Below are 20,482 nucleotides of genomic sequence, written 5' to 3' on the forward strand. Positions count from 1 at the left end.
AAAGGCACACAGTCTTTTGCCTCGGACCTTTTCGAAGAATGCATCTGCATGGCTTCTTATGTGCGCAGCCTGTAGTGTGGTCAAGACGGGAACAATTAATGGGTTTTAAATAGCGTAGACAACTGAAGAGCACCAGGCTCCACTCTTCACCACACCAGCCACCAGCTCCTTGGCGCTGGACCTCCTCCTTTAAATTGTGCTTGCTTGCTTGGATTTATAAATATAGAAACCTAAGCTATACGATGCCCCCCCTCCAAACTTGTCCCTCCCATCTCAGCCTGGTGCAGTTCCTTCAGCTGCTCCTATACTTGGTATGACCTTTTCCCATCTCTTCCCCACCCCCTTCCCGGCCCTCTCCCTTTCCTTGCTCTTTTCCTCCCCAGTGTTGTGAGCCTGGTGGCCAATGAGCTTCTCCAGAAGATCAAATGTCCCTATAACAGGAGGACTTAATCGCCTGGTGGAGTTTGCAGACCCTGCAGCCTTTCTCCCATTCGGCAGAAAGCTCCTTGCTTCTCACAGCAGCTCCCCCCTCTCAGGTAAGGAGAAGATTCAGGCAAAGGGTGTAGCTCTGTGTGAAGGGGACCCAAAAGGAAGAGCAGGTGCAAACCTCTGAGAAAGGAGTTCAGGGAGTCGTGGGCCTAGCATAAGGCTGCGTGTGCACTTGCGTTCTTTTCTGCAAAACATTCTGGGTCCTGTAGTTTAAGGCAGAGGTTGTAGCTACAGGGTGGGGCAAGCCAGGTTTTTTGCCCCTTGTGAAGCCTCCATAGGGGTGCCACTGAGGCTCCCCACCTGTGTGTGTGTGTACACAAATGTGCATGGGTTGTGTGTGCCCAACTGGGTCTTTGACCTGGGTGAAGTAAAGCCTAGTTTTTCCCCTAGTTAAGGCCAGCTGGGAATTGTAGCTTTGTGAGGGGTGAAGCGCAGTGCTCAGAATTCTTTGAGGGCATGGAAAGTGCTTTAAAAGTTATAGTATGTACACATCCTAAGCCCATGTCTCGCGGTCATTTCCCTGTTGGGCCTACCATTTTTCTTACCTCTTTTGAGAGGGGCTTGCTTCAAGATTGTACTAATAAGCAGCGGCAGTCCATGAGAGATAGATAGATAGATGATAGATAGATAGATGATAGATGAGGGAGGGAGAGCATTTCAAAAGTGGAGCCTAAAAGTGAGCACTATGTGGCCTTGGAAGTTGTCAAGAAAAGTATATCTCATATACACCAGACTTCCCCAACCTGTCGCTCTCCTGATGTTTTGGACCACAATGCCTGTCAGCTCCAGTTTGTATGGCCATGGTGGCTGCAGCATGATGGCTGTTGTAGTTCAAAACATCAGGCGAGCACCACTAGGTTGCTGTACACAAAGCTCTCAAAATCTTCCAGTGGTTGTATTAATCTCTGCTGAAAATGCTGCTCCAGGTGCAGTTTTCCCTCACAGCTTGAATTTAGTTACAAAGGGCAGATAGAAGTTAGGGTAGAGATAGATAAAAGTAAGCCTTTTATGTCAAATGAGGTAGCCATTGAAAAGGAGGGCAGTCTCAGAAGGCTGTGGAAATAAAAGTGAATACTAATTAGTACAGCTTTTTGGCAAAATCCCATTGGCTTCAAAGAGTTATAGTGGCATGGTTTGGGATTGTTTTAGTTGTGGACTCAGTGTGTCAAACGTGATGGGAGTTCAGCTGAGAGATGAAGTGATATTGAGTCTCACGGCCTGGCAGTTGTTCACACATTGCATGCATTGGTTATTCCTAAGTCTACTGGTGGAAATGTAATAAATGTAATTCACTTCCTTGAAAAGTAATGCTGGGCTCCAGGAATGCAAAGTATATGGTTTATAAGGAAACATGTTGCACGTATTATGCAGTTCCCACAACCTGGATGAAAAAGTTTGAATCTGAATAGTTTGGGGCTGACTAGGATTTGTTAGGATTCTTCAGTTTGCATATGCCTGCCAAGTTTCTACAAGCAGATCAAACCTGATGGGGATTGCAAGGCACTAAATTAAATATATAGTTGCCATATTGGAAAACAGTGGCATAAAAATTCTTTGGCAGGAAACAGGCCTAAGCATAAAATGACTGAGGAATCAATGAATGGCCTCTTTTGAGTAGAAGTGTATCAGTAGCATGTTTGTTGTCGTGGCTGAGGCTGCAAGCTTACCTGGGAGTAAACCTCATTGAAATCTCTGGGACTTACCTGTGAGCAGGTGCATAGAATTAGGTTGTTTCTCAATCTTCACAAATGTTGGGGTCATTTTGATTAAGAGCATACCAACAGTTAATTGGTGTATTGTTTTTTTCCTTCACCATATACGGAGAAAGAGACACTTGCTGCTCCCAAAAAGGAACGGGTGGGGAGAATGAATCTGCTTTCCTACACTGAGATGTGATTTTGGTCAGTGAGGAAGTTGCCTGAAAATAGCCGGGCTGTGTGACGACACAGGACGAAGAATCAGTGCTTCCTTCTAGAGGCTGCTTCGAACCTCTCTGCATGGCAGCCTCTGCCCCCAGATGGCAAGTCATTTTGTGCACAGCAGCTCACAAGGTGGATTGGATAACTTTCTCCATGCCACTGCAGGCCATTTTTGGCTGTTCGAGCTGCGATGGAGAACATTGCCACACGAGGACTGCCACGTGTGGCAGCCATAATCTGGGAATCAGCCCATAACAAGTGGACTAGAATTTCTCCCTTGTTTTTCCAGAAGTACAAGGTCCAGTGCACCACCCCTGGTCTCCCCTGCCACTCTCACCTTCTGAAGCATTAGCGATCAAACTATATGTGTGTTCACCATAATTTAGGTTTGGGCCACATTGACTGGCTACTCTCAAATATAAGCAGCAACTTTTTCTATGGCCTAGGGTGCAGCAATCTTGTGTGCGTGTCTGAACCTGTTATTTGTCTGACAGACCCCAGTATCTGACAGATACTTTTTCACCTTAGTCCGGAGAAGGCCTATGGGATCTACTTTTTTCCACCCCTCACTAGAATCTCAAATCTACCAATTGGAGCCTGGTGCAAAATATGTATATTTAGAATTGGAGAATTTGTTTTGAGTACCAGAACGGAACACAAAAATTCCACACAAAATTCACTCAAATTTCCAGTATAATTTTGGATGGAGTGATGATGCGGGGGAGTATTCATGTTGCTGCAATTGTGAAATAATTGGGAGTCAGAAATCCTTGCTGACTGATTGTGACCTTCCAGGAGATGTATATCTACCCTTTGCCCTGCTCTGCATAGACCAACCTACCTTCTCTTTATTGCATTATCATGAGCTAACTTGTAATTGGACTATTCCCCCCCCCCCCATGTGGAAGATTCTGCTTTCCTGACCAGATATTCCTATCTATCTTTGGGTTGAAATCCTTTGCACATTTGAGACTAAGCCTCATTGATTTTAATGGGACTTACTTCTGAGCAGATACACAGAGGATAATGCTGCAAACCTGCAGTTATTTTTATTCAAAGCTTCATGTTTTAAAGGAGAAATTCTGTGGCTTGTGGATGTTTAATGATGAAACGATCAGATTGAGATAGAGTTTGGCTGCCGTTTGATTTATGTAACCCTTAGCATATAGCCATCCATAATGTGTTTTCCTGATGCGTTGGAGAGAAAGTTTGAACAACATCTGCAACGCCTTGTGCTGTCAGATCCTTAACAGAAATGTCACAAAGCAGTCCAGCAGAGGGTGCAGCTGTGTGAAAGGGGATCTAGGGGCCAGGTTTCCGAGTCTTTCTTATTCTTAGCTGACTTTGCTTGCTTTGGAAATGAGCAGAGGCATGAGAGACCAGCAGCACAGATGGATGGGATTAGGAACGAGCAACTTGGGCTGTTGCTTCTTACTCTCAGGGCTTGGTTTTGGTTTTTTTAAAAACTCCGGCTGTTGGAGTCTTGGTCCCAAATATAGAATCGCATTGCCACCATCTAAATGGCTACAAAGAATTTCTACTGAGACAGGGCAAGGAAGAAAATGCAGGGAGTGTAAAGAAATATGTCTTAGATGGTTATCGGATAAGTCAGATTGACTAGATATTCTTCCAGGGGAGTGGATCTATCTGCCAAATGATAGATGGTGGCCCGGACAGTTGCTTCGTGATTTTCTCGTGCCAGCAACCCCCACACCCGCCTCAGACTTCTAGCTTTACCTGCCAGGTCTGCTCTCCAGTGCATGCCCATTTTCTTTCTCTATCTTCCTCTCATCATCTTGCCGTCTCACCTCCCTTGTATGGCCAAGGAGAGGGAATGATTGATAGGAGGAAGGCTATTTTCATAAATGGCTTCTGAGGTGTGAGGGAGTGAATTCAATCTATCAAGGGGAAGATGGGTACATTCTCAGCTGTTAAGAAGCTCCGGAGGAGATGGGGACTGCGCTTTTAAAGCCAAGAGTTGGAATAGATTTAGGCCAAAAGGAACATATAGTTCAGAGCAGGAAGCAGACACGGGCCTGGGGATTTATGTGACAGAATCATGATCCCCTTTGTCTCATTCGATTTGGCTCCATTTCGAGCATTTATTTATAACTTCTGCAGTTCTGCACCAGGGGGCGGGCCTTACAGAGGGTTTTTTTTGGGGGGTGGGGGTTTCTTTGAACTGCAAATAAGGTGTGCCTGCCTGGTAACTATTGTAGTATTGGTTCTTTTGCTATTGACAGAATCATTGAATGTTTTAAAGTCATGCAAAACTGGCATGTACTACTGCTAATAATACTACTACAGCAAACTGTCCTAAAAGGATAAAGGCCATGGGATGAGAAATCTGTGATCTGGCCTTTTTGACCCAGCTTTTTCTTTTTCTTTTTTTGAAATAATTCAAAGCAGCTTTTGTGGGCTCTGATACTGATGAGAGCTTGGAGGGGGGGGGAATGCAGGTATAATATAAATGCCTCTCTCTTTCTCTCTCTTCCCCTTCCCTCTTTCTGGTATGGCAAAAATAGTAGCTTGAGAAGGCAGTTTAGTTTAGGTGGTGGTTTAAATATACCCTCCAATCAAAGTGGGAATTTTTTTTGTAACCATTACTGTTCTTTTGAAGAAAAAAAATGAGGGTCCATTCATGAAACTTCCATATCTGATCCAGTTTTGGCTCCAAGTCTTCTACTGTCTCCTGAAGACCAGCAAATTGGGATGTCTGATAGATCAGGATATGGAATCCATTCCAAAGACTGTCCTACCACAAGTTGTCTATAAGACGAAATGTCAGGAGAAGATTACAAACAGAGTTTATTTTGAACCAGTCTCCTTAGGACTTTGAAAGAAGGCAGATCTACCTTAGATGTTGAAACTGGTCCCCCTCAGGAGCCCTGAGGGTGGACAGCACTTATCTCATAGGGTGGGAGGTACCAGAATGCAATTCTCAGATTCTGCATGGACATGCATGATCCGAAAACTATATCCAGGCAACACTGGAAAGGAATACTTGAGTTGCATCTCTGGGATTGTATACTGCTTCAGTGGAGCAATATACCGAATCACTAAAATAGTGCTGCCACAGGGAAATGATTAGGTTGCTTGTGCATTTGGGTCAGCCTCAGTTTTGATGCGAGGATTCATTTGAGGGGTATTTCTAGCCCTTTCACAGCGCTTCCCCTGATTCCTGGGTCAGTAATTGTTATAGCTGAACAGGTGATCTCCCAGACTGCCATGTCCCAGAGTGCATAAAGCCTAGGAGAAACAGTTTGAAAGTGTTAAAGAGTCCAGCTTTGAGACAACTTTAGAATATATGGTTTTCTTCTTGACAAAGTGAAAATACTTTGACACTCAGATTTAAGAACCAGTTGAATGAACAGCCAATCTCCCCCTATGTATTTCCTCTAACATTATGAATATTCCATGTCAGTTTTTCCTTGTTTTCCATGTTTTTTCATGTCAGTGCAGGGTGTAGCCTAGTTATCATAAATGGTGATGATCCATATCACCTGAATATTTCCAGGTCATTTGGATTATTTTGTTCAAGTATTTGAGTTGTGTCATGATATTGTTGCTTATTTTTTATCAGATGCAAGCCCTCATTACAATTTAGCCCCCCCCCCATTTTTTACAAGCAATTCACCAAACGTGTGTATGTTCATATACCAAGAAGCACATATTCAAAATCTGTACACCATTTTAAAAAAAGTAGAGTTTGGATGATATGGCCCTTCCACATCATGGTTTAGTGTGCACTTTTTGTGTGCAGGGTCCACATAACATTGTCATTATCAGAATGCCATCTCAGATTTTTCCCACCCATTTGATACATATTTACCATTTCTGGGTTGTTTGCTGTTTTATTTATTGGATTTTCTGCAGAATTTCCGCCCTCCCTTCCCAACAGGTGGGCGGATTTGCGACACCCAGTGGGCTTACCTGCTCCGGTGCCTCCCGCCTGGGTAGGATGGCCATCATCCCACCCCCTCCCAGTTAGGACAATGGTCAGCTGGCTGGGGGGGGCAAGGGGCAAAGGAAAAGAGGCCGACCTCTCGGCCTAATCCTCACTCCGTTTCCTCCTCTTGCAGGTTCATTTGATAAATGAAAAGAAAACAAGACCATCTGGAAACAATGCCGGAATAGGACTGAACCAGATTTTCTGGAATGTTTGTGACACAAAAAGGAGCTTTGGGGGGAATGAGATGTTCTTGAAAGACACCCCCCCCCCGGCCCACAGCCCTTTACCTTTTTTCATAGTAGTTCACGGCTGTTTGCCCTTGCTCTCCATTAGCTTTATTTGCCTGGAGTTCCATCCACACGTTGCCAGATTTGCTCATAAGAACATAAAAAGAGCCCCAATGGATCGGACCAAAGGCTGGTCTAGTCCAGCACCCTGTTCCTACAGGGGTCAGCCCAGATGCCTTTGGGAAGCCCACAGGGAGGAGGCAAGCAACTGGCATTCAGAGGTATGCTGCCTCTGATACCGACAGTGATATACAGCTACTGTGAGTAGCAGCCGTTGATACCGGTATCTTTATCTTTTGTCCATTGTCACTGCTGAAAAGGAAGGAAGGGTTGTAGTTGATCAGGATTGCAAAGAGCATTCTATGCCGTGCTGCTTCCTCAGACGGTGCTCTGAATGATTGTTAGAGGGCACTTCATGGACACTTGTGGAAGGCAGTAGTGGATGTCATGGGGGGCCTGCAATGCTCACCTGACCTCCTTCCAGTTGCATGGATGCTGCATACCTGGCCAGGGAGGGAACGATGAGGTGAGGCGATGGGGAGGTCAGTGTGACGCAGATGCACCAACGGGGAATCTGACCTCGCCACCACCTTGCCCCTCCATCTCAATAGGCAGCAGCAACACAGCTGGAGGGAGGTCAGGTGAGCAGCACCCCACATTACTGTGGGGAGGAGATATCTTGTAGGGGGAGTAGATGTCTCATGGACTGTGTACTACTTTCCTTTGGCTCAACCCTATATCTGAATGAATTTATACACAGAATTTGGTGGTTCTGACCCTGTCAAGCTTTGCCATCTCTTGTATCAAGTGCCTACTTTTGTCCTAGTCACTCATGTATCGTCAGGTTTTGTTTTAAAGCCTGACTAATTCTATGCAAAATTCTATGCCCCCAAATACCTATAGCATATGTATAAAAGAGTCATGCTCCATGTGGTACCCTAGTTCTTCAGCATAGTTTATTAATACATAATGATCAGTTATAGGCATTGCTGCATGTATCTGTTTCAGTGCTGGTTATTATAGGAATATGCCTATATTACAAACATAATAATGTATGCAATCGTTGACATTTTCTGAAAGTTACATCACTATCTGGGCAAAAATCTGTCCAGGGAGCAAATCACTTATCAAGTCAGGTACGCAAACTTTGACTCGATGAGTCATAAGGACCCATTCTGTCACTGCCTAGAAGCTCCTGTTATTTTCAACCCCTATCCTGGCAATGAAATACAGTGGTACCTCGGGTTAAGTACTTAATTCGTTCCGGAGGTCTGTTCTTAACCTGAAACTGTTCTTAACCTGAAGCACCACTTTAGCTAATGGGGCCTCCTGCTGCTGCCGCGCCGCCGGAGCATAATTTCTGTTCTCATCCTGAAGCAAAGTTCTTAACCTGAGGTACTATTTCTGGATTAGAGGAGTCTGTAACCTGAAGCGTATGTAACCTGAAGCATATGTAACCCGAGATACCACTGTATCTTCTTTTGCCACATTCCCAGGACCCAGTACTTACTGGTAGTCTACCCACAAGACTCTCATGACCATTATGGAATCCCTAGTCAGTGGGGACCTTTTCTCAATCTGTCAGCAGCAGAAGAATATATATATGAAAGGGCAACAGAATGAACCCATTTTCGGAACCTTACTTTTTTCACTTAAAAGCTTACACATCTTTAAAAGATGTGTGAAAATCCTCACAGACGTTTTTGCAGTTGTTGGTCCAATGGATGACTTGTCAGTTGAGGTCCCATTGGCAGGGGGGGGAGTTCTTGGCCAATTTCTACCATTAGCAGCAACCACCCTACAGATTCATGATGCACCTAAAATGGGCCCCGCTTCCTTGGAATTGCATTAGCAAATAAATCGTTTTTTCAAAAATTGTCTGTGCTTGTGTATCTTTATTTCTAAGCTCAGAAGAAAAGTTAAAATAGATGTGTTGGACAAAAGCCGTTCCAACACCTCTCAGGTGGGCGCCATTGGCATCCTAAGAGAATGAAGGAGGTGTTCATGGTGAGTTCCAGCACCTCTTTTTCTAGAAGAATAGCACTGACCAAAACTATTTTGGGAACAGTTAGATTGGAAGGGGACTTTGGTGACTCTTCTGTGTTTTCCTCTTTGCTATGGAGAGCCTGTACCACGCCATCCTCAAAACCAAAATATTTTCTGCCTGTTGTCAGGGGTTTATCACTGGAACGCTCAAAACCTCACGACGCAGCGGAACGGGTGGGGTTCGGGGCAGTGTTAAGTGCACACCCTTCAGAGTGTTTACGTTGTATCATTAAGTGTTGTCACTGGGAGCTGGGCAGGACCCCTTATATGGCAGGACTCTTGCCTCCAGGATTATTAGACCCTTCTGAAATAGAAACCTTGTGAGCCGCAGATGTTCCTTTAGGACGCACATCCATCTGCCTGCTCCTTCAAGACTCCTCTCATATATCAGCTGAGTAATGAACTCAAGTCGGGGCTTGGGTTTCCTGGGGAGGAGCCTCTGTTTTCTAATTAAAGCTCCGTCCATCATGAATTTTGCTGGATGTTGGACGAAATCCCCCTTGCAGAGCTCATCGTCCCTGACCTCTCCGAGGTTTTCTAACCCTTTAAAAATAGTTCTGCAAAGGCGTTGCTAACCGTCACCAAAAAAGTTGTTGCTGTGCTTTCAGTTCTCCTCTGAGGCTTCTCCTGCCGCATTGTGCAGCGTAAGCAGCAAACGCAAGGCCAGGTTGACCAGGCACTTAGCTGCTTGGGCGAAACAGTGGTAGCATCTCTGCCGCCTTGAGCACCATTTGCTATGCTGGGAAAGTGGGAACCCAAATCCCTCATGATCCCAGGTTTTTCCGGAGCTTACCCAGTGGTATTAAAGCTGGCTGTAGTAAATACAAGAGCTAGCCAGATAACGTTACCCAAATAACCTTGTTAATTCTGGCACTTTTCCATCCACCCTTTAACAAATGAGCCTGCAGCTGATCTCGTCGTAGTTGTCTTTGGAATGAATAGAAGCCCTGTAACCGCAGCAAATGGTATGTGTGTTTGTGTGCGCGCATGCACTCACACACAGAGCCTGCGTTTTATTTTATTCATTCAATTTATATCCCACCCTTCCTCCCAGAGGAGATCAGGGTGGCAAACATAGCAAAGCAAATGATAAATATATCTAAAAACTGTTTAAAAACATTCGGGGGGGGGGGGAAACCCCCAGCGAAAACGTTTTCTCAAGCAGTGATTGCCAGGCTGCCAGGAACATTGTCTTTCAGCCATCATGCCTGGGTAAACAGGAATGCTTTTAAATTTACCCTGAAAATCAGCAAAGTGGAGGACGGATATAGCTCACTAGGGAAGGCATTCCACAAATGGGAAACTGCCACTGAAAAGCCCTATCACCGGCCACTGCCAACTGGGCAACCCATGTGGTAATGCCACAGCAAGGCCTTACTTGCCAATTGTAGGGTCCAAGAACGTGCTCTTTGGGGTATTTAAGACTTATGCTAGTACTAAGTCCCTGAATTTGGCCTGGTACCTCAATGGCAACCAGTGCAGTTCTTTCAGGAATAGTAACACATGGCCTCATTGGGCTGCCCCACTTAACTGGCCTAGCACTTGCATTCTGCACTAGCTGAAGTCTCCACACCATCTTCAGGAGCAGCCCCACAAACAGTGCATTACAGTAGTCCAGACAGGATTGCGGCATTCCTCTCCCAGTGGTATTTCCGTGCTGGTTGTTGAGAAAGAGATATGATATGGACCCAGTGGGAGCTTTTTTTCTATGCCTATTAGCTGTGGCGGCATTGGATGGGGTGGGGTGTAATAGGCTAGACTGCAGACTAGATCCAGCCCATGGGCCAGCGACTTTCCATCTCTGATCTAGGGGAATGTTTCTCACTACCAGATATCAGGCTGACATGCCTGAAGTTGCCCATTCACATATACATCACATAGTGAGGGCCTGATTGTGTTCCATCTAGTGCTCATAATGACGTGAGTGCAATTTGGAGGGCTTGAATGCCACAGTGTTTGACATCTTATTTCAACTTGGAGTTAAATGTATGAATTACTGTAGTTTATAAGGTTCGGCTCAGACAAGTGACAGGCTAGCCTCCCATTTGATGATTAATTTTACTGTAGGGTTTACGAAGTGTATTGCTACAATAATCCCTTCTTCAACTCATTTAATTACCCTTGCTCCACTTCTCAAGTATCATGGGATTTTTTTTTTACATCTATAGAAAGATCAGGTGTGCATGGGTGATATGTCACATACTTATTCTGCTCTTCACTTGTTCTTTCATCTAGAAACCTGCCAACATGTCTGACAACGAAGAAGTGTAAGTAGAAGCATATCAATATTACCATTGGTTTTAAGGGGCATTCTTTTTTTTAGGGGGGAGGGAGGTTTTCTGGTAGTATGAAACAACTGGCCCCCACAGGTACAAAGTCAATGACCTGTTCCAAAATCAATGAGAAGCAACACCTAATTTTACTGCATTTATTTATTTATTTATTTATGAATCCACAACCCTAAATAGTCAGTGCTATTTGCTGCTTGCGCAGATCATGGGCAGAATGTAACTTCTTAACTATAGTTTGGAATTAAGATGAAGCAAATGAGGAGGTTAGTGGTGAAATACTGAGGAAACAGAGGACATATTATGTATTTATTATGTATTTTAAAAATCCAGGTTTTTCTGCACCACACAGGCCTGGCTTGTACTCAGCACTAATTCAAACTATGGTTTAGCTTGAATGAGGAAGTATGCTGGTGCACAGGGAGCAAATTGTTGCTGCTTTGCTCACCTGCTGCCACCATGCTATCAGGAGCGAAACCATGGTTTCGTTTAGCATTATGTCCAAGCCTGGGGTTATTAACAACCAATGTTTGTTTGTGGAGAGCAAACCACAAACCTTGGTTCGGACATAATGCTAAGCCAAATCTTGACTTTGTTGCTTTTGTGGGTTTGCGGCAGCAGTACAAGCAGGGAAGGAGCAAAGTAACCACAATGTTTTCCTTGTGTGCCAGCATGCTTCCCCATTCATGCTGAGCCATAGTTTGGTTTGTGTCATGTGCAAGTGAAGCCATACCATGATCACAGAGCAGTTTCCAACCTGATATAATATAGCAACATGCAGCATTAAACGACATTAGTATGCATTAATTAATAAAACCAATCACTGATAAAACAAAGCAGGGCAGCCTCAGACAACTTTAACTAATTTAATCCAGTGTGCTGTAGTGGTTAGGAGCGGTAGACTCGTAATCTGGTGAACCGGGTTCACGTCTCCGCTCCTCCACATGCAGCTGCTGGGTGACCTTGGGCCAGTCACACTTCTCTGAAGTCTCTCAGCCCCACTCACCTCACAGAGTGTTTGTTGTGGGGGAGGAAGGGAAAGGGGAATGTTAGCCACTTTGAGACTCCTTAGGGTAGTGATAAAGCGGGATATCAAATCCAAAGTCGTCTTCTTCTTCTTGCAAACATGCAGGACGAAATAAAAAAGGTTCTATAGTACATTCCCAGGAGACTTAGATTTGTCATTGGTAAAAACACAGAAAGCTGATAAGGTGATGGTTTAGTGGAGCTGAAGCTAGAATGCTTCATAGAGAAAGCTTACTACTAAATTTAGTTTTCAAGGGAGTCTTGAAGTCATGATGGAGTGTCTTGACAAACAGAGAGAGGGATGCAGTGCTCACATGCATAAAACCTCCAGCCTCCAGCCAGACTAGTGATGCTTTACCATTTTTTTATTCTGACAATGACTTGGAGCTGAAAGATGATAGCACAAATAAGGCAGGATCTATGAATTATACTTACAAGCAGCAAGTACATCACATGATAGCTATAATTAAGTCTGCAATACTGTGCACATTCACCAGACTGTGAGTCCATTGAACAGAGTGAGACGTCCCTTCAGTGTAAACACACATAGGATTGCTCTGTTCATTAATTTGAATACGGTCTTATCTTCTGTGTTTCCTTTTGTGTCTGTCTTTTTTTTGTAACAGGGAGCAAGTAGAGGGTGAGTATGGACAGCTTTTCTTAATTGTATATCAGTGTAATTTTTTTGATATACCTTTCCAATGCATATTAGGGTTATTTTTTTTAAAAAAAGCATCTTAGTTTTTTAAAAAATGTACTCCGCATATATATATTCAGAAGGCAGAATCCTAAGAGGATATCTGTTTCTATTATTCTTGTGATGGTTTCATACTGTGAAGGTCTCATAACTTAAGTCATTCATTTCTTCATACCAAATTCCTCCCCTTTCCCACCTGTAATCCATCATACACAAGCATTCTGAATTCTGGCTGACCGTGAGCATAGGATCATGGTATCTCATTTTATAAAATTCTGACCAGTGTTGACCTTGCTTACATGGTCAATGCCCGTTTCACATGGTTGGATTTCCTGTTCATTAAAATCACATCTATCCTCTCTCCTCCACCTCCTATTTTTGCTTTCTTGTCATGCAGCTGCTGCCATCTGTTGGTGACGGATTTGACAATCACGGAGCCCATAAATATGTCTCTATTTGTAGCTTATTCATTTCAAGATTATCTTATTGCTGCTTGTTACCCTGTGGATGGCGTGAAAATGAATGAATTTTTTATTTTTATTAAACAAAAAAAAAAACATGTTTGCAGACTGTCTCCAACCTATGCATTTTGAAAAGTTTTGCCTTTTTAAGATAACACCATTGTAGACTGGGGTACAAGTACTATGTAACTTGTTCCCCAGGACTCGATGGCCCTTGTGGTCTCTTCCAACTCTATGATTCTATTCTATGATTCTATCCCGTGTCTGTTTCCATTGTAGAAGATTACATATCCAAACATATTAGCTGTTTCAAAATATATGAATTTGTGCATTGTAGTTCATTGCTGTTCTCTGTATTTGTTCACGCTATCAGCATATGTTCCCTGTCAGAAAGCATCATACTATCAGTGCAGACTTTTGTTGTCTTGCAGTCGCATGTGGAAGCAAATTTTCTGCGCAGGGTGCTTGGTCATGTCTATGAAGCATATCTTCTTTTTGGACTGAAGACAGACGACTCTCTTTTTTAACAGTCTTTCCTCAAGCTGATGTCATTTAAGAGAAAGCTGACTCACAAAACTGTAAAGCTGGGATGGAACTGAAGATCACATAGCTGCAGATAAATAGTTCAGCCTTTTGAGGCAGCACCTTCTGGGAACAATTTAAGCACAGCATCTGTGGTCAAGAGGAGAGTGTTTGACCTGTCCTTGTTCTTGTCTGAAAAATGGCTTCTCCAATCTCCCCAACCTCTCCTGGTGACACTCCAAGATCAGAAACAACCCTGCCAGGAGAAAAATTAGCTGAGTAGAAGCAGTTGTTGAGGGCATGGAGTGAGAAGAGGAGTCATCATTTTTTCCTCCCATACATGTGACACTTTAAATTATCCCACTCCCCACTTTGTAGGATCTTGGCATGACCTGTATTATCATACATGGGCTGGGCTGCCATTATGTCTAGTTCTTTCCTAAATTGCACTGAGAAGCTGGTTTGATCTTCCCTGAGGATGACTTTCACAGCAGCAGCATGTCATATGACCACCGGTGGAGACCTCTTTAAAGTGGGTTGACACAGCAGCCACTTAGCAGGATGGTGCCAGCTTGCTGTACAAGATTGCCTGGCTCCCACCATGAGGTTTCTAGTGCCCGAGACTGCTGAAAGATGCCACTGTGAATATTTCGTAGGGGCTGATCTACAAGGTGAGCCAGTGCAAGAAATACTGGCCACTGCATGGAGCACTTCCAAGGCGGAGGTAATTTTGTGAGCAGCCTCCACATTGTGGCTGTGTCATGTGGAATTGCTCCAAAAGCAAAAGGCAGCATTTTGTGCATTGCTTACTCATTCCACTACCAAACGTGAGCAGGGCTGCTGAATAGTATATTCCATATTGGAAATGTGCGTTGGATATGAAATATGTTCAGTAAAATAAATCCAGATTTTTGCAGCAGTAACACTAAATATCTTGATTCAAAACCTTTCACTAATTTTAGCAACCTCTAGTTATACATTAATGAAACAGGAACATTTAATGGAGGAAATTGCATTGTCGTTTTACTATCTATTGAGGCTTATTGACCAATACCATAGCTATCCAATATAAACAGAATCAGGAAAAAAATATTACAGCTGTAATTCACTCTAAGATTGAAATACAACCCTCTCCAGCGTTTACTTGTTGGTATTAAATTAGCGGATTCTGAAGCTACCATTCCACCTACAAGAGATCACCAGAGTGAATCAGAGCAGGCAGTGAGCTACCTTTGACTGCTTGTGCGAACTACACAACAGTATCCTATAGAAATCATTTGGAGGGAAGAATTACTCCTGCTGAAAGTTCATTTATGCAATATGCCCTTCCTTTGCAGAAGTGCAATGGAATCTCAATCAAATTTTTACATTGGGACATGCTACGTCTATTAGAATAATATAATTTACTCATGCCAACTCAGTTGAAATCTCTTATTCTTGAAAGGAAACAATGGCCAGTTCATTATTTTTTTGTACTTGATTAGCTCCAGACTTTAGACCGAGAAGAACCATGGAAATAGGTTTGGGTGTTTTGTTTTGTTTTGGCTTTTTATAAATAAAGGGTGTTTTTATTTTCAGTGAGTTTTTATCCTTTGTGTCGGTCCTTGTGGTCCATGTATTGCAATTGCTATGCTTTTTTGTTGATTCTGTTGCTTTTCTCGTTTTCTTTCTTTCATCTCAATGCAGAGGAATACGAAGAAGAAGGTAACCAAAACCTGGAATGTGCCTTCTCTCTCCTGGATGATCCCTTGATCTTCAGCTCTTTAGCTGCCTGTCATTCACCCATCTCTTTGTTATTGTCTGCTAAAGATGATCTGAAATGCTAGGTGAATGACCAGCCCAGTGACTTTAGAATTAAAACTGGAGGCCATTTCACAAGGCCAAAGGGGAGATCTTGACAGCCACCAGATTAAATGCATATTACACAGCTAGCCTTTAACCCAAGCAATTATATGATTGCTCAGTTGTGCATCTTGCTGAATTCCCTTTCTGGCCCTCATAATTAGATTTGAATTTGTGGTGGCAGAAACTCCCATTATAATATTTAAGTTCCCAAACAAACTGTCATCAGCACAATAAGTTAAATGTGCAGGTTGATAATATAAAATTGGGAAATGTACATCATCTTTAGCTGACTACAGGTTTGACAAGTTACAGTAGTGTATATTGATACAGGCACGTTTTGAAGATGGAGTGAAGAAGATTCCCTTTCACACAGTTCCATTAGTGCTGAACTTATTGTTTGTACTGCAGACTCTTGGCAGTGACGGGGTCTTCAGAAAAGCTTACAGGATCAAAGTGTTGAGTGAGACCACACATTATCTAGGTACTTGGATGTGGAAGTGCTAATACGTTTTTCTAGTGCAAGAGTCTTCTTTGTTTTGCTGTACTCCATATCAGGATACCCCTCAAATATTTTGAAACAGGCTACTTAGGACTCAGCTACATTGGCAAAGAAAAAGCACTTTATATGCGTTGCATATGCCTTTTAACACTGTGACACCAGATGGTGCTGTTCCATTTTTGCCAACCCGATTTCTCACAAAGTTTACAACGCATTTAACTGAAATGCTTCTTTGATGTGTTTAGATCCAGCCTTACAATCCCTTGCCATTTGATGATAAAACTTTGCTCTCAGGTTATAAAGGGAGAGAGAGAAACCAGCCTGGAAGAATATTGATTTTGTGGTTGTTGTTCAGTGATATATAAAGGATTTGTTTTATTTTAAAGCATTTCTAAACTGCTTAATATTTAAACATAAAAAGAGTAGAGTGATTGAATAAAGCAGGAATCTAGTAATACCAAGGACCAGTTGTATAGATCAGGGAAACCGTGGGCAAGCAGAGATGCCTTTACAATATGGATTTCTTCTCCCACCAGGAAACAGAGGCCTGTCCCATGGGGTTGGGTTGTGTGTGTTAGACCTTCTGGGCTAGCCTGCTCTCCCATGTACCGCAGTCATTTCCTTCCTATATGCATGTGATACTGTGGATAGCCTGGTTCAGTTGTTAACACTTTTAGTTGTACCAGAAGAGAATGCTGGGATTGGAGCAGGAATGCCATGGTGTTAAAAATGCAGGGCAGTGTAGCCCTTGAGGCTCTGGATATACTAACATGTCTAGTGTTGGGGGGGGGGAGACTATGGAAGACTGGAAGACTATGAGCAACCGACTCCAACACAGAAACTCCATAAAATCACAATGGGAGGCTTAAGGCTAAATGTATTATTCTTAGCTCCTGAGTACGATGCTGCTGAGGAGAAGTTCATTTCCTTATTGAAACAACAGCTTTTAAGCCAGTACCCTAATTGAAAAGCAAAGAAAAAAAACAGTGCTTTCCTTAGGGTTATTGTGAATGAAGGTCCTTTTCAAACTCCATCTTCAGCCACTTGTCAAACCTAACAAAGAAATAGTCAAGGGTGCTAACCTAATACAGGCAGCTTCTTCTGGGAAAAATGAATTTCCTTTTCTTCTTTCCTTCCTCCTTCTTTTCCTATGTTCCTTCCTTTCTGTTGGACAGGGGGAAACCCCACATTGATTTCAGTGTGTGATTGCTACGCTTGGTGTTTCTCTTCTCTTTAAACAGCATGCTCCCCTCTCTCCTGAATTATGTTTTTCTGGTTTCTGAATTGACCATCTTTGTTTGATCTGTAACTGTCTTCTTCTGTTTGCTTCCTGTTTTGTACATTCTCTTTTTTTTCTAACCACTTATTTCTCCAGCAGTAGTTCACAAAAATAGTTTTTAAAGGGTTTGGGCCACTATCTTAATGTTATTATTTTGTTTGTCTTTGCCTCTTGTTCCCATGATGTCTCCTATCAGAGGAAGCACAAGAAGAAGGTATGTGTGTGCGTATGTGTGTGGTGTTGCCCTCTGGATTTCTCTCTCTTCCTTTTCAGAAGAGTGGTTTGTCTGCACAAAGGAATCCTAGGGTGGCAGAAGAAAAAGAACAAGATAAAAGAGAATATTAACTCCAAAGGCTTGATTCCATGGCATCAATGTGGGTGGGTGGGGGAGTCGATGAAACTGAGTTCATGACAACTCAGTTTTGAATCCCCTATACACTAAAAGAAGTGTTTGTTGTTTGTTGTTCATGGTAAATAACAGAATTGGTTGCATTTTTTTCAAACTTCTATTTTTTTCCCCCAGAATAAGACTCTGCATAGCATCCCTCTTTGGAGAAATATAGTCATTTTTGGTTCATTTTCTCCACAAATTGCAGGATTTGAAATGTGGCATATTATATAAATAACCTCTGTCTAACAAAATATGGGATTTTAGGATTCAACCTAACTCTGATCTATATGCATGCTTTAAAAACAAAGAAAGCCAAAAACTGCCCATATTCTTACTATCCAAGTAACATTTCAAATCACTGCTCAATGTGTTGTGTCCATTCAATGTGTATGTGATTCATTTTTCCCTGCTTGACTTGCAATATTGTTATTTCTAACTTTAGCCCTACGACCTCATGTTCTTCACACAGTTTGGGCGGGCTGATTTCATTTTTATTGTTTAACTCTTTTTTCTTTCTTTTGCTGTTTCCTTCTCTTTTTTCTATTCTTCCTCCAGAAGAAGCTCAGGAAGAAGGTACGTGTTGAGGCATCTCGGTTCTGACCATTTAAATAGAAGTTGGAGCACTGCATTTCTTAAGGCTGTGGAAGAGAAGGTGTAATTATAGTACTGTCCTTGCTAATTGAATGCAAAAGGGCACTGACTATAGGCACTGACTATATCTAAATAGACCCTTCGAAAAATGTACAGCCACTGACACGCCCTAAGCCATCTGTGCATGGTGCTTGATTTTCTATTGACTTCAGCTGAATTACCTATGGCATAAGAGACTGGGTAGTTGGAATGAATGGGATATTATGTAGGTGGCTCAGACTTCCGTTCCACAGCCCTGCCTTGGAGCAAGCAACTATATCCTTTGGTGTGTGTTGCTGCTAATTCCAATATAATGGCTTCTCTCCTACCCTCACAGAGAAATTAAGGCAGAAGAATACAATTGGGAAAACATTGCATTGGAATTCAAAATCCACATCTGCTTTTCTTTCTAGCACAACAGCTTCCATATGTGCTTATGGGGTGAAAATATGTAGTCAAAATCAACTCTTAAAAGTTGGTATTATTTATTAGTATTAATAAGGCAAGATTTAGGATTAGCTGCTTGATGAAAGCCCACATGAGCCTTCAGCAAAATGCAGCCCAAACATTGAACTCATAAATATGAACTCATACAGATGACCAAATTAGCCTGGCATGAGATTAGTTGCCTGGCATAGCTTCCTTCCTTCAATGAAGGAAGACTTTACCACAATTCTGTGCAGATATGAGGGGGGAAATGTGGTGAAATTGACAAACGTTCTACCCTAATCTACAGAACTCCCTGTTGAATTTGCCCTGCTGTGTTGCTTAATATCATCCTATACTTGTGTAAGATTCGTTCTGTCTGCTTGAGTACATATACGCCTTTAATTCAGCTCCAAAGCTTTAGTTTGGCTCTTTAAAGAAAAGTAAGGAACGGTTATACTGCTTTTAATGCCCTCTTGAGACTTGATGTCTGCAGCCATGATTCAATTCAGGATTTAGTGGAATAGAGAGTAAATTTGTTTCCGCGCTCCTGCTTCTTCCTGAATTGACAATGCATTGCACTGGCCTCAGGCTGATCCACCCATTACCCAGAAGTCTGTGCTGCAGTCCCATGCCGAAGAATTCATACAATAGACAAGCATGGCAAGATGTGAATGCATATTCCCAACATGTGCCTGCCTGCTGACAACAGCAGCACTGGCACTAGCTTGCCTCACATAGTTCCACAACAGGTTTTTGAGCACCGGTTCTTCATGGCCTTCTTCGTCCTGCCCTGTTTAAATGGCTGAAAGGGTCAGAAGCAACCTAAACTTTGTGCTGTTTTGGCCCTGTAAGCATATTCAGGGCTTAACCACATGTGGTGCTAACAATGTGATTAGGAATAAAATTGAGAAACCGCATTGCCTCCTAGTACTTGCTATTAGTGAATGAAACCAGTGCGTCTACTATCTGCTGGCGAGGCTCAAGGGAGAAATATGCACATGACATCTTCTCTGTTTCTGGCTGGGAGCTGCAGCATGCAAGCCAAACCATAGGTAGTGTTTCTAGAATAGGCAGGTAGCTTTCCTTGTTGGGGATACAAAGGAGCCGACTGGAAATCCAGTTGTGCCTATTTTGCTTGCCATATTGATGTCACTACAGTCCTCCATGCCATCTGCAAGGACAAAGTATGTGGTGACAGAGAATGGCACAGGCCGAGGCACACTTTGATTGTGGGGCTGGGTGGTCTCTGTGAGTTTGTTCCTGAAGTATGTAGATGTGCCCCAGAAGGAAAGGAACAGTTTCATAAACAAAGTGATTCTTGGCTTACAATTCATTTGCAGTCTGAACTCTTTACATTTCCTATTCCGCATTTGCATGAGCTGCATTTGTCTATGTGCATTTCACCATCCCTGTCTTAACTGCATTAATTTGCTTTCCTATAATGAGCTGACTTACTTATCAACACTGTCTTGAATTACTTTAAGCCTCTTGTAATCGTGCTGTCCTTTTTCTAATATTCTTGTTTTCTATTGCCTCAATCTTGTTCCATGATACTTCCCACCTGGTGAAGTTCATGAACCAGGTATGTGACTTGACTTCTGAATTCTTCTCTTTCCATCTCATATCAGTGTGTGCAAGAATTTGAAAGTGATGGAAGAGAACAGGAGAGCAACACATTACCTTAATATCTATGTTGGTTTCCCTGGAGACAATCTCTCTTTC

At 42.8% G+C, this 20,482-nt stretch overlaps 1 protein-coding gene across 26 annotated transcripts in view; it reads left to right on the forward strand.

Moving 5' to 3' along the window:
* Positions 1–392: 392 nt before the first annotated feature.
* Positions 393–20,482, forward strand: part of TNNT3 (troponin T3, fast skeletal type) — a 41,738-nt gene continuing 21,648 nt past the window's right edge. For 4 of the 26 annotated variants that reach the window (XM_083587940.1, XM_083587921.1, XM_083587919.1 and 1 more), the window contains exons 1-5: positions 394–536; positions 10,929–10,960; positions 12,634–12,647; positions 17,507–17,524; positions 18,257–18,274. In XM_083587940.1, coding sequence (XP_083444066.1) covers positions 10,941–10,960; positions 12,634–12,647; positions 17,507–17,524; positions 18,257–18,274 — 70 coding nt within the window. In that variant the 5' untranslated portion in view covers positions 394–536; positions 10,929–10,940. Of the gene's footprint in view, positions 537–10,928; positions 10,961–12,633; positions 12,648–15,373; positions 15,392–17,506; positions 17,525–18,256; positions 18,275–20,482 lie in introns of all 26 variants that reach the window. The other 22 variants (XM_083587938.1, XM_083587944.1, XM_083587924.1 and 19 more) reach the window with 13 other exon arrangements.

This window comes from Podarcis filfolensis, assembly GCF_964270895.1.
Source record: "Podarcis filfolensis genome assembly, chromosome: 1".
NCBI classification, from domain to species: domain Eukaryota; kingdom Metazoa; phylum Chordata; class Lepidosauria; order Squamata; family Lacertidae; genus Podarcis; species Podarcis filfolensis.